The 15688-nt window shown below is 46.8% G+C and overlaps 1 protein-coding gene across 29 annotated transcripts in view; it reads right to left on the reverse strand.

The window, feature by feature from the left end:
• NRXN3 (neurexin 3) overlaps nucleotides 1-15688 on the reverse strand; it is a 1697203-nt gene that overhangs the window by 1614762 nt on the left and 66753 nt on the right. For all 29 annotated transcript variants that reach the window (XM_030804215.1, XM_030804199.1, XM_030804204.1 and 26 more), the window contains exon 2: nucleotides 10395-11810. In XM_030804215.1, the coding sequence (XP_030660075.1) occupies nucleotides 10395-11103 (709 nt within the window). In that variant the 5' untranslated portion in view covers nucleotides 11104-11810. The remainder of the gene's footprint in view (nucleotides 1-10394; nucleotides 11811-15688) is intronic.

Below are 15688 nucleotides of genomic sequence, written 5' to 3' on the forward strand. Positions count from 1 at the left end.
CTTTCACAGTGCAAGCTCCCCAGGAGCAAAATGACTGGAGTATGAGTCACCTGCTTACATCAAATCTCTTCCCACATCAAGCCCTCCCACATTGTTTAAGATTAATCACAAGCAGTTAATTCTAAATAACTCAGTGGTATGTGTACTGCTAGCACCATATTAGAGAATCCCTTATGAATTTTACCTTGTCACAAGGGTTAATTCCTGCAAAGCATCATTCAGAACTGTTAGGATCAACCCACCCATCTTCTTCACCCACATGGCCCATTGCAAAGGTCAGATTACTTTAAATAAAATGAGGACTAATGAGAAAATGGCTGGGGCTGATATAAAGAAGAGCTCCCTGATACTCAGCATTGACCAGAGATACATTAGGCTGCCTTGAAAAGCACCAAGTTCCCATTATTGCAGATGGCTAGGAGTTTTTTTTTTGTGGGGGAGGGGGTGGGGCATGGGGAGGCTCATTTTATATACTGCAGAGGAGGATGAGAAATGAGTAGTTAGATCCAATGACTTTTGAAGTCCCCTTTAAACTTATTATCCCATGATTTTTTTTTCTTTTTTTTCTGAGATGGGTCTCACTCTGTTGCCCAGGCTAGAGTACAGTGGTGTAATCTCAGCTCACTGCAGCCTTAATCCCCTGGGTTCAAGTGATTCTCCCACCTCAGCTTCCCAAGTAGGTGGCACCACAGGCATGCACCACCTTGCCTGGCTAATTTTTTAAATTATTTGTACAGATGATGTCTCACTATGTTGCCCAGGCAGGCCTTGAACTCCTGGGCTCAAGCAGTCCTCCATCATCAGCCTCCCAAAGTACTGGGATTGCAGGAGTGAGCCACAGCGCCCAGACTCCCATGATACTTTATAATGTACCTTGGTTTCCAGTACATTACCTGGGGCAAAGTCATAGCTGGAAAGTAATGTATTATAATAAATGTCTTAGCATCCTCTAACAGGGTCACATGATCCACACTTCATCCTTCACAGACTTCTCCTGCAACACCAGAATGTCCCCAAATTTCAGTGTGTTTCCTTAAAACTAAGCCGTGAGTCAAAGCACATCATGTGATTGTACGACACCTCTGCCCAAACTCCAGCCTTGTCTTTTCTGGGCCAGACAGAGTAAATATACTGTGGGAGGATTTGTCTTTCAAGGATTCCACAGGTCAGAGCTCAGCACCCTCCAAGCCCACTCTTTCCCATTCTCTTAACTCTCAAGGCTAACCATGCAAGATACAGGGCCCCATCTGGAAAGAAAAGAAGCCTGAGAGAATGAGGAGGAAGGAAGAAACTGAGTGTCTGGAAACCTCCCAGCCTGTCCAGCCCTTTCCCCATGATGTAGATCACAAAGAAGTGATCTCAGCTTTGCTTTCCAGCGTATCCCTCCTCGCAAGTGGGTACTCCTTTCTATTTGAAAGCAATCTATTAAGTAAATAAGCTGTACACACTCTCACTGTACTTTTTCTATTCTCCAGGAGCTGCAAGCAACAGATTTCCAATCATACCTGGAGGAGAGATTGCAGAATTGCCTGAAATGTACTGCTTGCTAGAGTGGAGACACCGGTCCCACATTACCAACAACCGACCACAGGACTGTTGGGACTCCATCTTCTAAGGACTTCACACGGGCAAACAGAACAACCTCAGGAGAACCAAACTGGCAGATCAGAGGCAAAAGTGTCAGGAGAGGATCGGATGAATAGCGTCTCATCAAGAAACTTAAAGGAAAACTCCCCAGAGTCATTTTCTTAGCTACAAAGACACCGTACTTAAATAAGATTCTCAGTAAAACCAAAAGGATCCTACATGCATTTCACAGCCAGAAAACTTGAGCCGGGAGCTTTACATTGCCTACAGTTCTTGTCCCTCCCTCTCCTTCATCTTTACCTTCTTTATGCCCTTGCATACCTTTGCATGGTGCACTGTTTTTCCCCCAAAGAGCCAAAGAGTTCACAATTTCTAGGACTAGATGCAAAGTAAGTTTTGTCATAGAGTGCAACTGGGTAGTTTCTCTGGATGACTATGAGGTCAGCTTGCTCTTAAAAGCTACTGGTACCAGTTCCAGGATTTGAAAAAAACTTTGGAAAATACATTATTTAGGAACATTGTGGCCACAGTCAAGGTTTGAGAGCAGATATACACGATGACACATTTAAAGGGAGTCCCGTATTGTTTTTAAATAGGCCACTCAAAGACATCAATTTCTGGAGAACAACAGCCATAATGACAACCCACTGGCAATGTCAGTTCCCAAACAGACCAGGGAGACAGGCCTGCAGAGCCACACTTTGTCCTTCTCCTCTGCCAGCCACGGCCTGATACCTGCAACACAGTTCCAGCGTACCCCCAACTCCCCCTTACCTTGTGAGCCACAGCAAACTAAACCTCCCAACTTCCGAGGGGAAAAAACCCTCAGGAGGATGACTAGAGTGATCCCTCTGTCTAAATACCACCTTGTTCCTCTAAATCTATAGCAAATATTTCCAAACATTTCCTCCCTTTACCCAATGGATATGCTAGACATCTCCTCTTCCCACCACACCTTCCCAAATGACATTCCTATATTCCCTGCACCCTCCGGTACTCCCTAGCTCTGATTCGTCCACCTATGGTGGTTATGAAGTAGAAAATGTGTCTGTGATGAATGGTCACTGGTTAGAGGAAACAAAGAAAATCACACATACACCCAGAGCAACATTGCTGTCACCGGACAGCAACAAGTTGTGTTAACAGAGGGGGATCCACAGAGGTGGGACCTGGTGCTTATGATATTTGGGAGTCCTTAAGAAAAAGAAATTGCAAATACGAAATTAGGTGTGGGGACTTAGAAGGGACCCGTGCAACTGACAATGTATGAAAGGCTTAGTTTCGTGGTAACTCCGCCTCTGTAATCATCTCCCCCTCTCACACACACAAAGGAAAAGACAAGAAGAAACAGAGAAAATTGTTTTTTTTTTTTACGTGCGGAGAGAAGTTAAAGGCAGGAAAGCTAGGAGGAGTTTGACAGAGGAATCCAGGAGCTCCAACTCTCACCACCAACCCTGAGTGAGGTAATGGGCATTGCCTGGTACCTGGGAAACCAAAGGTAAGTCTGAAGAGGTCGTCCTGTCCAGCGAAGCTCCGCTGTGGTGTACCTGTGCTCCAACTACCTCCGGACCCTTGGGTCCAATCCCAGTCACTTCACTAAAACCAGAGTTTTGAGGCTGGGAATTGAATACTGTACTCATATTCATTCATTTTCATTTTCTTTCCTATTCTCCCTCTCTCTCTCTCTCTCTCTCTCTGGCTAGAAGGAACAAGTCCCCTGGGACGGGCCAAGCTGATAGCCTCCTGAACCAGGAACTTGACATTTTGCTTATCATCCGCATCCAGGGAGGCAATGCTCCATCTCACGACAGAAACACAGGCCATTTGTGTTTATGAAGGGAGCCCATGAGCAGAGGTAAAATGCCACATTAAGGGGGCTCTCAGGTCCTAGAGATGGCTGCCCAACAGGCAGCACCCACGCTTGCCCTCATACCCTTGTACCCACAACAAGTTCAGGGTCTGGGTCTCCTTATCTATTCAGTGGGATGCTAAGGCCTGCCCTACCCGCCTCACTGGGTGGCTGCTGAGGCCAGAACACCACACGTTTCCTGGCAGAGCCCTGAATCCCATCCCACAGTCATAACCATTGTCAGCAGCCCCATGCTCTTGGGCAGGAGCAAATGGCAATGAAATTGGATTCTGTACACTTCCAAAATTCCCCTCCTTTTATCTCTACCACCTTTCAGATTGGGATAAGGGAAACTGGTGGAGGTAGGGGTCGCTCAAAAGGAAGCATCAAATCTCCTGTGAAACCAAATTGATGTGCAGTTTGTTCTTACACAGGCCAGGAGACCAATGGCCCAGAGTCAGAACTTGCTCTTTCCTGGAGTCTAGGCAGATAACTTCATGTTTTACCTCACTGAATCCTCTCAACAACTCCATGATGTATGATTTTTTATGATTCCTATTTCACTGAGAGTCAAGATAGCATGGTGGTTGACAGTGTAGGCTCTGAAGCCAGACTGTCTAGACACAAATTGCAGCTCTGCCTCTTAATACCTGCATGATCTTGGGCAAGTTACTTAACTTCCTGCCCCTGAGTTTCCTTATCCAAAAAAATGAGAATCATAATAGCATGTCAAGAGTGGTTGCGAGGGTTTCAAGAGCTAGTGCATGAAAAGCACCTAAGACAGTGTGAGCCTGGAGCCAGTGCTCTGTGATTATTAGCTATTATTGTTACTAAAGAAGATACTGAAGCTTCAAAAACCTTCTCCAGAGCCATACAACATGTAAGTAGACAAGCCCAAATTTAAGTCCGGATCATTTTCCCTCCAGCAGCCATACACTTATCCACTATGCTAAACGGAGTTCAAGTTCCCAATTTCTCGATTCCTCGGTTTCCTCATCTGTAAAATGGAGCTAATGATATTAACTTCATACGGGTTTTGTGAGAAACAGATGAGCCAATGAATATAAAAAGCACCTAGAATGTCAGGCGCAGGGTGGTATTTAATAAGAGCAAGGGTAATAATATCATTATTATTTTGTGTAAGGAAGGGCACTCGATCTTTGGAGCCCTGCCCTAAAGCCTCCCTTACTCCAGCTCTGCCTCTGGGGCCTCACTGTGATGGACCCACACTGTGGAGCCAGTGACTGCAAGTAAAGGGGGTGACATTAGTCCCATCCCCCAAGTGCAGCCTGCAACCCACACCCCACCTCATCTGCTCTGTGAAGGAGAAAGAGGACCCAGCTGAAGGACAGCTGCCCCAGAAACTGGAAACCATCTTTCTGGAGCAGCCTGCAAAGGGAGATAGGGGTCTTGAAAATAATTAGCCCCCAGCATTGGGCCTGTGGTATCTCATTACCAAATGCAAATGCAAGTTCACGTGCTATGCTGAGGCTCCTGGCAAAACGCCTGCCTGACCCTCAGCCTTGCTGAATTTGGACCAAAGCATTATCCACTGCCCACCCTCTTTGCAGCCTGCAGCTGGTGTGCAGTTTCTGCAAAAGGGGAAGGCTGCTTTCACCTCATTGAAGGCGGAACATGGAAGAAGGGTCTTATTTCATTAAAGGAGGCAGAGATGTTAGGGGAGGGGGGAGATTTTAAAAAATTGCTTTTCCCTCAGCAGTTAAAAGAGGGATAATTGAAGCAAGTGGCAGGCGGCTGCTCTGCCATTTAGCATACAGTATACCCAGGAAATCTCACTTGGTAATCAGGAGGAAAGGAGGAAAAAGGAGCAATCAGACCCCTATTCAGGCTCCGTTTAGTGACAGCCCCTGCTGGCTGGCTGGTGGAGAGTCAGGCTGGTCCCATGGAAAGCCTGAATGCTGGGTGGGGAATCAAGTCTCAGAAGCAGCAGTCCCTCCTCTGTGTACATTTTAAGGCCTTGCTTCTGTTCTCTCCTCCCCAAACCAGGAAAGACTTAGAAAGGAGTAATCCTTTACTCTCCGATTACGCACCACTTCCCTGCAGGACACCACCCCTTCTCAAAGCCATTCAGAGTTGACACAGATTAGGAACAATGCCATGTTATAATTCAAGCAGCATGTGCACTGTGGAGAGGGAGAGGAAATGACTGGGTTCTTACACAAGTGCCCAAAACAGGAGGATCCAACTGAGGCAACCACTGGTCCCTTCACTACAGTATCTGATGTCTCTGGACCTCAGTAAATGCTCAGGGATAAGCAGCCTCCTCTTGGTATATGCCATTCCATCCTAGTTCTGGCTTTGAGAGATGGGGCAAGAGTCATAAATTCTCAATAAAAAAAAAAAAAGTAATTGAAATTCACTTTCAGGAAGGCATGCAAAGGCCACACAGTCGTGTTGAGCCATCAATCAAACTGACCTGAGTAGGATCTGAGCTTCAGGTAATGGGGGGGGCGGTGGATAGTCACTACTGAGGACCACACAACAGTGTGCTTATAAGAAGGCTGTGGTCCCTATCACCAACACCCACCACGACACTTCACTAGAGGATTCCAGCACTTGAAAACATAACAGCTAAGTCTCGAGACAAACCGCTTCTGGTCTGGGCACCCACTCAAGTCTGCAGGAGAAGACAGAAGACAAGTAATCAACTTTTTCTTTGTCGGTAGACTAGAACCTTTTCCCTCTACTGAATCAATGTAAAATGTGATGGCATGAGTGATATGTGACACAGGTAGATTTGGGAGTGGAGATCCACCCATGAAAGCTTCTCCATTGTTCCCTGGCTCCACCAATCTGCCACAGGCTGACTTCATGCTAAACGAACTCTTCAGAGACACTGGTCCTGAAATTTATACACCTTAGCACCGAATCAATTCCTCACAACCATAAGACTGTTGAGTAATTCAATACATGCACATTCATAACCAAGAATGTTTTAAAAATAAACAAGTTTAAACTCATTTCAAGGTGCTGACGAACTCTCAATGAGCCGCGAGGGGACCACTCTCTAGAGGGAGTGAGGATACCTCTTCATTAGCCACTGAGCTTCGAGGCTGCCCGTAACAGGACAGGCTGAGCTAAACAAAAAGCCAGATGAAAATGCCACACCATAGCTCCACTATATTCCAAACAAGATATACATAATTTTAAAATCACCACCAAAAAGGCAAGACTAACTGTCAACATGAACAAGTCTAGTTGACCACCAAAGCATTCTATTTATAGACATAGCACCCAGATGTAAAAATCTAGGGCCTCTTCTCTGTTCATCATTCTCCACAATGTTCAATGTGACTATTATTTGGAATAAAGTTTTCCCAAGTAAGCTGTGTGGAATTCAGTCTGCAGCCAGAGCTAATAGTCTTTCACCAAATGAAAGAGAAGATACTGTGTCTATTACCTCATACCCATAGGTCCAAACTCTCCCAAAGCAACTACCTCCTGTGTCTTCCGGGTCTTACCTAGGGAATACACCCAATGGGGAATCAAAATAGCCCAAAGCACATAAAAGAGATGGGCCGCACACTCTTCCTGGGGTGCAGCATGATGACATTTTGGAGCCAACAAGGCACGGAGAGCCAGACAAGCCAAGCAAACAGCAACACCGCAGGTGGGCTGGGAGCTAATGGACCACAGAAGGCGCCTCCAACGAGTTGACCACATCCATCTGAAGCTGCAGAGGCCCTCGCAGCTCTCCCTGCTCTTTGAACTGCTAAAGCATGAAGTACAAAAATGGGCCTTCCATGCCAGGTGCAAGCCCTCACACCATCAAATAGCAGGGCCTAGCCTGCAAATTGAGACAAGAGGTGCTTGGTGCACATTCTGCCTGCTGGGAATAAGCCCCCTGGTTTCAGTACTGTGACATGGACAGTTTAGCAGAGGTTGGGTGGGGAGAATGGATGCATTTCTCTCTACCCACTTCACCACATTATCTTTGGAAAAATGGGCAGACATTATCTTGTTTTGTGTAGATCTATTTGACACTTAGCAGCTGCTGTGACTTCCTTTCCCTTCACATTTTACAGGTGACTCGTTCCGCTTACTTTCTAAAAATTAACTATGTATGGAGGCAACGGTTATTTTCTAATAGTCTGTGATGCATTTTTGTGATTGATTAGATATGATGACAATTACCAGGATCAACAGGCTCCAAGTAATCAACAGTAGATTCTGTTACCTCCCGCAACGTCCTCTCTCACCTCAACCTTTGCACTGCTCTGTTCCAAGCCAGCCAAGTGTTACTGTTACGGCAGTTTATTTACTCTATTTATGTATGGGGAGAATAAATGAGTTAGGCTGTGTGTTTGCCTTCTACAGACAGGGTTATCAGTCCATAGCCAGGAGATGATCTGAACCTTGTAGGAAAAAAAAAACAATTATTAAAATATACACATTGCATTTAGCTATTAAAAAACCAACGGCACACAATCTGCTCTGAAGAAATTCCACTGGGAACTGGAACACACACAAAATATAAAAAGAAAAAGAAGAGAAAAGCAAATTGTATACATATACAGTATAGAGATTTTTTTTTCCTGCAGAAAAGTGCTGATCCAAACCTGCCCCAAGAAAATGAGTTCTTTTTAAACACAAAAATGCAATCAGGGATAATCAGCAAGCTAACAACACGCTTGCAAACACCCTGGTCCCTAGAAAGGAAGAATGCCAGCTTTCAATACAAGTTTTGAGAACAGAACAGATCCTTTGGGCGAATGAGAAAACAAGTGATCATGTCAGCGTCTTCAGGCAGAACTTTCTCCAAAGCCCAGAAGCTCTGGAACAGCAGTCAGCTCCAGAAGGCACCTGCTTGTGAGAAGCACTTCAATAACCACATTCCCAAAATGGTTTGTAGACTGGGGTTGCCTCTTTCCCACCCCTTCTCCCAGTGGGTTCAGTGGAGGAAAAACAGAAGCCAAATAAGGACAATATACATGCCTGGCATCTCCAGCTCTGATAGCCCACCCACAGGAAGGGAGAAAGATGTGATGCCCAACCCATTAGAAGAAAGGAGTGGAGACCCAGGCAGCTCCTGCAATAGCCCATGCATGACAAGACCTCTGATGTGTTCTAGTCTCAAGCAGGTACCACCTGGGAGATAAATTTTGTTTTAATTTTTTTAAATATTCTTAAATAGCCACTGATAGCTAAAGTTCACATCAAGCACAACCTGCTTTAGGGGTTGGGATGTTCTGGAAACACTTAAGGAATACCTGCAGTCTTTAATTACACATCCCAAGGTAGCAGGGCCTTACCTGAATCAAGAGATCTTGGGAGTCAGTGGCAAGGCACTCACCTGGCCACACCCACCTGGCACCACCCACCTGGCACCAGCCATCTGGCCTCCCTTGATCTTGTACTAGATAGTTCTTAACCTTGATTGTGCATTGGAATTATGTAGAGCTTTAAAAATGTACAAATGCTTGGATCCCATGCCAAGAGATTCTGATTTAATTAGCCTGGGGTGTGGTCTAGAGTTTAAATTCCCCCAAGACAATCCTAACATGCAGCTAAGTTGAGAACCGCTGTTCTGCCCTGTACCTTACACCACCTCCACGGAGAGACCAGTAGGGGATGGCAACGTAAAACCCGTCTAAGAGAATCCAGGGCTTAACCTAAAAAGGATAGGAGGAAATGTGACCTCCTTGCCTCCTGTCACCCTAATCTCTCAACATACATACCTGAACGGTCGGTTCTCAGCTTCTCACTTCAGCAGTTCCTACTACCCAAATCTAAGCTGTGAGTAAGTCCAGGAATTTGGATTTTAAGTATTTGTCAAATTAAAGTTTGAGCCACCTCTCTTAGATCTAATCCCAAACAGTCAGGATTTGGTGAGCAAGGGAGGGCAGCCTAAGCCTTTGTGCCTCCCTGCTTCTCCCTGGGAAGTCATGGTTGAACCAGGGAGGTTCTCCAGGCTATGCTGTATGCTCTCAGCTCCCTTGAAGGTTTGGCTGAACAAGGCTGCAGTCAATCTCTGTGCCTCTTTGCAATGTTCTCAGTACATGGAGAGGATGGGAAAGGGAACCACATCTCAGCAGGTATCTCATGTGAGAAATCCTCATTGCCAAAACAAAGAGGCAAGAAGGGCCTGGCCCACATGCCTCATCTACCTTCCAGACACCTCCCAGAGGGTTGGGAGGTGGGACGGGCCACAGAAGAAGAACTGGGTTCATTTTTCTTTACACAGGCATTCTTTATGTGAGGGATGATTAAGAGGAAGTGATGGGGAGTTTCCCAACTATCCCTAAGGGTCCAAACCTCAAGGGGTCAGGAGGGACACAGGTAGAAATTTGACAATTTCTTTCTTTTTTTTTTGAGACAGAGTCTCGCTCTGTCGCCCAGGCTGGAGTGCAGTGGTACAATCTCAGCTCACTGCAACCTCCACCTCCCAGGTTAGAGCGATTATCCTGCCTCAGCCTTCCGAGTAGCTGTGACTACAGGTGTGCACCACCATGCCCAGCTAATTTTTGTATTTTTAGTAGAGACAGGGTTTCATGTTGGCCAGGCTGGTCTCCGACTCCTGACCTCAAGTGATCTGCCCACTTCGGCCTCCCAAAGTGTTAGGATTATAGGTGTGAGCCACCTTGCCTAGCTGAAATTTGCCAATTTCTATCTTATTTCTTGCCCTGGGTTGACTGTGATAAACGGTGCTGCAGTGAGAGGGGCCAAGCTGGGGCAGACCCTGCAGCCTACTTCATCTAACCCTCTGAGTAGGGTACAGAGCCCAGGGTTCAGGGGCCAGGATTCTCCTCCTGCTGAGATCTGACAGATTCTCCATTGAGAGTAGGCAAAGGATTTCCACTGCCTCCTCAGGGCAAGGGGCCCAGTGATCTAACATGCAGCTAAAGATGTGCATCCATATAGAACTGGTTTCTATCAGGACCCCCAGCCTCAGCCATCCCGTGGGTGGGTCTCTAGCAAGAGGGGGAGAGGGTCTTACCTTCTGAGCAGAGCTTGCCACCATAGCCAGTGGTAGAACAGTCACAGGTGGGATGGCCGTCCAGGAGAAAGCAGATCCCACCATTTTCACAGGGACCCTCACCACAGGGTCCCTCGGCATCCAACTGGACACCCTGGCTCCCCAGAAGCCGAGGCTCCGAGTTTCCATACTTGAGATCCAGAATTAATCCCTTGAAGCCGGGCATGGCCTGTACTCCATCAAGGGTCAGGGCAGAAGGTCGTATGTCAGCAGGGACTCCACCGAGAAACAAGTCACTGACCACATCCATGTAGGGCCGCTGGGGCTGCAGCTCCCCAGACTGGCCCTCGCCATCAAGCATCAGCACCGTGCGCAGGCGGTCACGGCTAACCATGAGGAAGTGCCAGCTGCTGTCATTCACCTGCTTGTTGGACAGCACGGCAGTCTCGGCACAGTCCATGCTGAAGCGGAGCTGAACGCGGCCATCCACCAGGGAGAGGCATAGGAAGTCGCAGACGCCGCCATCGTCCAGGTAGAGGAGCAGCCCTGCGGAGACGTTGGTCTTGAACTGGAAACTCAGGTCACTGCGTGTGCTGGCATCCCAGCGGAGGTAGCGGGCCCACTGGTTGGGGAGGCCCATGAACTCAAGGCCCAGGCAGAGCCCCAGCAGGGACCCCAGCAGGATGCTGACCTTCAGGGTGAAGAAAACTGAATGGAGTGTGGAGCTCATTGTTGCTGCTGGGACAGAGCCCGGAGGAACAGACAGGCCAGGGAACAGCCCAGAGAGGATCTCTCCCTTTGGCAATAGAAGTGGGAGAGGAAGACAAGACAGAGATGGGAAGACAGAAAGCACACAGCAGGAAGGCAGCACACACACAGATCCTGAGATGGTAGAGAGGGAGGAAAGCGTACAAGAGAGTCCCAGAGGGACACACAAGCAAGAAATTGAATAAAGAGGCAGTAGAAAAAGACAGGACCAGCAGAAGAGGAGGAAAATCACGTGGGGAAGTGAGGGACTGGAGTAAAGAGTAAAGCGTCTTTCTCCAAGAAAAGATCTCAGCTATCCATGTGGATCCGGAGGCCTTGACTCAAGGAGGAGAAGGTACAGGAGAGTAGGAAGAAGACTTCAGTGATGCACTCCTCCCAGCAGACCCCCAAATGCCCCAGCCAGGGAGGCCAGGGACAGGGAGGGCCAGGGTGCTGTGATGGAGGAGGAGTGATTGGTGAGGTGAGCCAGATGACAGGTAGAAACAGGCCAAGGACCAGTCCTAAAGTTCTACCTCCTAGCAGCGGCAGGCTGTGGGGAGGGGGGCAGCTAGAAGCCCAGTGCTCAGACAGAGCAGGGCCCAGGGCAGAGCGCAAGCAGACTCAGGCTTCATGGTGCGGCCAGAAGCAGTGCTGCCCATAACTTGCCTCCCAGGACTCCAGAGAAAAGACCTGTGGGAAGAAGGGGAGGGAGAAGGAGAGCAAGATTAGGGCCATATATCAGGAAAACATTGCATCCTATCTCACAAGTATTGATGGAATGCTGACTTCGAGCCAAGCTATTCTAGTGATTGCTACAGCGCTTAGTGCTTCAAACAGGAGGGAGGCCCTGGGTTCTTCCAGAACCACTACAAGACCGGAGCCCAGGTCCTAATGATGCACTCAGGTTTTCCATATGTAAAAATAATAAAAATCCCCAAAGCCACATCAGCACATTATTACAATATTCACATCGCAAGGTCACATTGCCAAAATGTATTTTTAAGATAAGTGCTAACATTTTATATATTCAAATGCCCACACCTAATTTTTACTTATTTACCTATTAAAAGCATGCAAATGACATTAACTTTTTTCTAGATGTTTCCTTTTCAATTTGACAACTCACTGTAGGAAGCCTAAAGCAAATCGCTACCCCTAAATCTGTGAAAGAAATGTTTATAAAAATCGGTGAAAATAAACTAGAAGGTGAGTAATGAGTAAAACAATCCTCCTCTCTTACTGAATATTGAGAGAGGAGGATTATTTTACTCCATCTAAAAAAAAAAAAAGGCTGAGTTTGAATCCTAGCTCCTGTATGTGGCACTTTGAGAAAATTTCTTAACCCATTTGAGCTTCTATTTCCTCATTTGTAAAGTAGAGAAAATAATAGCCTCTTCCCAAGATTGAAGAGAGGAATCAATGAAATCAGATACAGGAAGATCCTAGCATAAGGCTTTTTTTTTTTTTTTTTTTTTGGAGACAGAGTCTTGCTCTTTTGCCCAGGCTAGAATGCAGTGGCGCAAGCTCGGCTCACTGCAACCTCCACTTCTTGGGTTCAAGCAATTCTCCTGCCTCCGCCTCCCAAGTAGCTGGGATTACAGGCATGCACCACCATGCACAGCTAATTGTTGTATTTTTAGTAGAGATGGAGTTTCATCATGTTGCCCAGGCTGGTCTTGAACTTCTGATCTGCCCACCTAGGCCTCCCAAAGTGCTGGGATTACAGGCATGAGCCACTGCTGCCGGCCACATGAGGCTTTATACATAGTAGGTGACCAACAAATCCTAGGTTTCTTCCTTTATTTCTGAAGTGGGAAAGGACAGGAGGAGGGGTTATTTGTGTATGTCTGTGTATGTGTGGATGTATGTATGGCTATAGAGTGAGCAAAGTGTAAAAACAAAAGTACTAAAAAAGATTATGAAAACTGCAGAATGGATGACAACTGAATAGTTAAGAAATTCCTAGAGTGATACTGGATAGTTCCGAATGACCTAGAGTATATTACATATATTTTATGATGATGTAGAAACAGTTAGAAACCCACCCGCACGCAGTCTGGTTTCAGAGGGCAGACTCTGGCCCGCCTGAGTTCTCTGTTCAGATCAAACAGTAAGTGTGATTTCTAGGAGCTGTGCAAGTTGCTGCTTATTACCTGGCACATTTGATAATTCACCATGGTCTCCATCAGAACATTACTATCCACTATTTTAATGATAACCACATCAGCAAAGCTAGTTACTACCCCTTCTTTGAAGAGGAAGCTGCTGTTCCTTAACCAGGAACAAACACCTATTCCCAATGAACAAACAAACCCAACGAACAAGAGCCTGATTAAATCCATTATAAGGAAAGCTTTTGTTCTATAAAAGGCTTTGTCCAAGCAATGTTCCCTAAAGTGTGGCACAGGTGCTGTGCCAAACTTCCATAGACTCCGATAAGGAAGGTACCAGGTTCGAGAGGCAGAAGAAGAATCCCAGAGCCGGCAAATGAGAAATGGGGTTGAATTGGGAACTTACATCCAGAGGAGAGAGTCCAGCGGTGGTGAGCTCGGTAGGGGAGCTGCAACTGCTTGCAAAAGGCATGCAGTTTACACAGCATATTTACTTAGCACCCTCCCCATAACAGTCCCTATCTGGCAACCTTCATTTACCCTAAAACAAAGGGCCTTGATCCCCTGTATAGCCCATGTTCCACGGGACCAGCCGGGGGCTCATATGTTGCTCATAGAGAAGGAACGAATCTCCTGGTTGGCCACTCCCAGGTTCCCTAGTTTAGGATACACATTCAAGTGCATCTGCCATGCAGGGTCATTCTCAGGGTATGCTCAAATTATTGTTATCAAGTGCTTTTACCATACACACAGGTACCCCCAGTGGTTCAAGGGATGCTCAGCTGAGACATGGACACAGGAGTATGCTGGTGCCAACTCATACAGGCTTGTGAGAGCCAACTGCTAACATTTAAAAAACTTTGACAGGTTGGCACAACTTTGGTAGCATGTAATAAACAGGCAAGTAGTCTTTACACCCCAGAAAAAAGGCAAACACCACAAAGAGTGTTTGAGAAGGTGAAATTTAAGTAAAGGCTTGAGGCTATGCATGGTGGCTTGCGCCTGTAATCCCAGCACTTTGAGAGGCCGAGGCAGGTGGATCACCTGAGGTCAGGAGTTCAAGACCAGTCTGGCCAACGTGGCAAAACCCCATCTCTACTAAAAATACAAAAATTAGTCCTGGTGGCAGGCGACTGTGATCCCCGCTACTCGGGAGGCTGAGGCAGGGAGAATTGCTGGAACCCAGGAGGCAGAGTTTGCAGTGAGCCAAGATCGTGCCACTGCACTCCATCCACTTGTTCCAACAGAACAAGACTCTGTCTCAAAAAAAAAAGAAAGAAAGAAAAGAAGACTTTCAAAAGACTTGAAAGAGTGTGAGGGAATCAGCCATGTAAGTATCTGGGAAGAATGTTCCAGAAATAATAGTCAATGCAAAAGAACTGAGACTGGAGCAAGCTGGTATATTTGAAGAACAGCAGGAGGTGGGTGCTGTTGGAGTGGAGTGAGTGGAAGACATGAAGCCAGACGTGGATAACAGGAGGGTAGGACATGAAACATGACACAATTTCTAAGAATATGATCCTTGTATGAGGTGAGGTATGCCAACCAAGTCAAAGGGCAACATCTCAAGGAAAAGAGAAAACCCTTCAATTCAACCGTTTATTGAGCTCCAATTCATTCCAGGCACCGCTGGATCAAAGCAAAATAAAGACACCGATCTCACCCTCCAGGGCATCACAAACTAGTGGGGGACAATTTACTTCAGAGACAGTAAAGTACGGCAATTAAAAGCCAAGGCTCTGGAACCAGATTGCTGATGGGGGGCTCCCTGGAGGAAATGACTGCTTCAGCATGGTGTCTGCCACAGGGCCTCGTCATGGAGCTGGAGTTTGGGAAGCACTTGTAGATAGAATGAACAGTAAAAGCAGAAGTGGAAGAACATTCCTGTGGATTACTTGACTTCTGTTCCATGCAGTGGCCTCCATACAATCCCACTTTATACAAGGACAGCAATCCTGAGCCCCCAAGCCTCTCTGGATGCCAACCTCACATGACCCCAATAAGCAAAGCACCACATGCTTAGTGACCTGGGGAAACCCATGAATGAAAAACTGTGCTGCCCAGAAACATTCCCTTGTTGGGGGAACATCACGGGCACTTAGCCTGCTTTGTCAGGGCCACATACCCCTTCTAGGCTGAGCCTCCCCATTCATTCAGTCCCTCATCCTTCCCCTCCAGCCCAGACCAGCACTGGAGATACCACCATTCCCTGCCCTGCACTGTGAGGGATCAAAAAGGCTGACTGAGGAAACCCAAGCTTTCTTTCCCACAGGCAGAATCCAGTTTCAGAAGTGATAACATCACAAGTGGGCTTATGTAGACTTAACCCTCTATGGTCTATCCACATTCTTTCCTACAGCCCTTCCATTTCATTCTTAGTTTTGGACATTCCTGCAGCCTCTGGGAAATTGCCAAAATGGCCAAAAGCTAGAGATGCCCTTACACTAAATACCGCAG

The sequence above is a fragment of the Nomascus leucogenys genome, chromosome 22a, assembly GCF_006542625.1.
Source record: "Nomascus leucogenys isolate Asia chromosome 22a, Asia_NLE_v1, whole genome shotgun sequence".
In the NCBI taxonomy this organism is placed as follows: Eukaryota; Metazoa; Chordata; class Mammalia; order Primates; family Hylobatidae; genus Nomascus; species Nomascus leucogenys.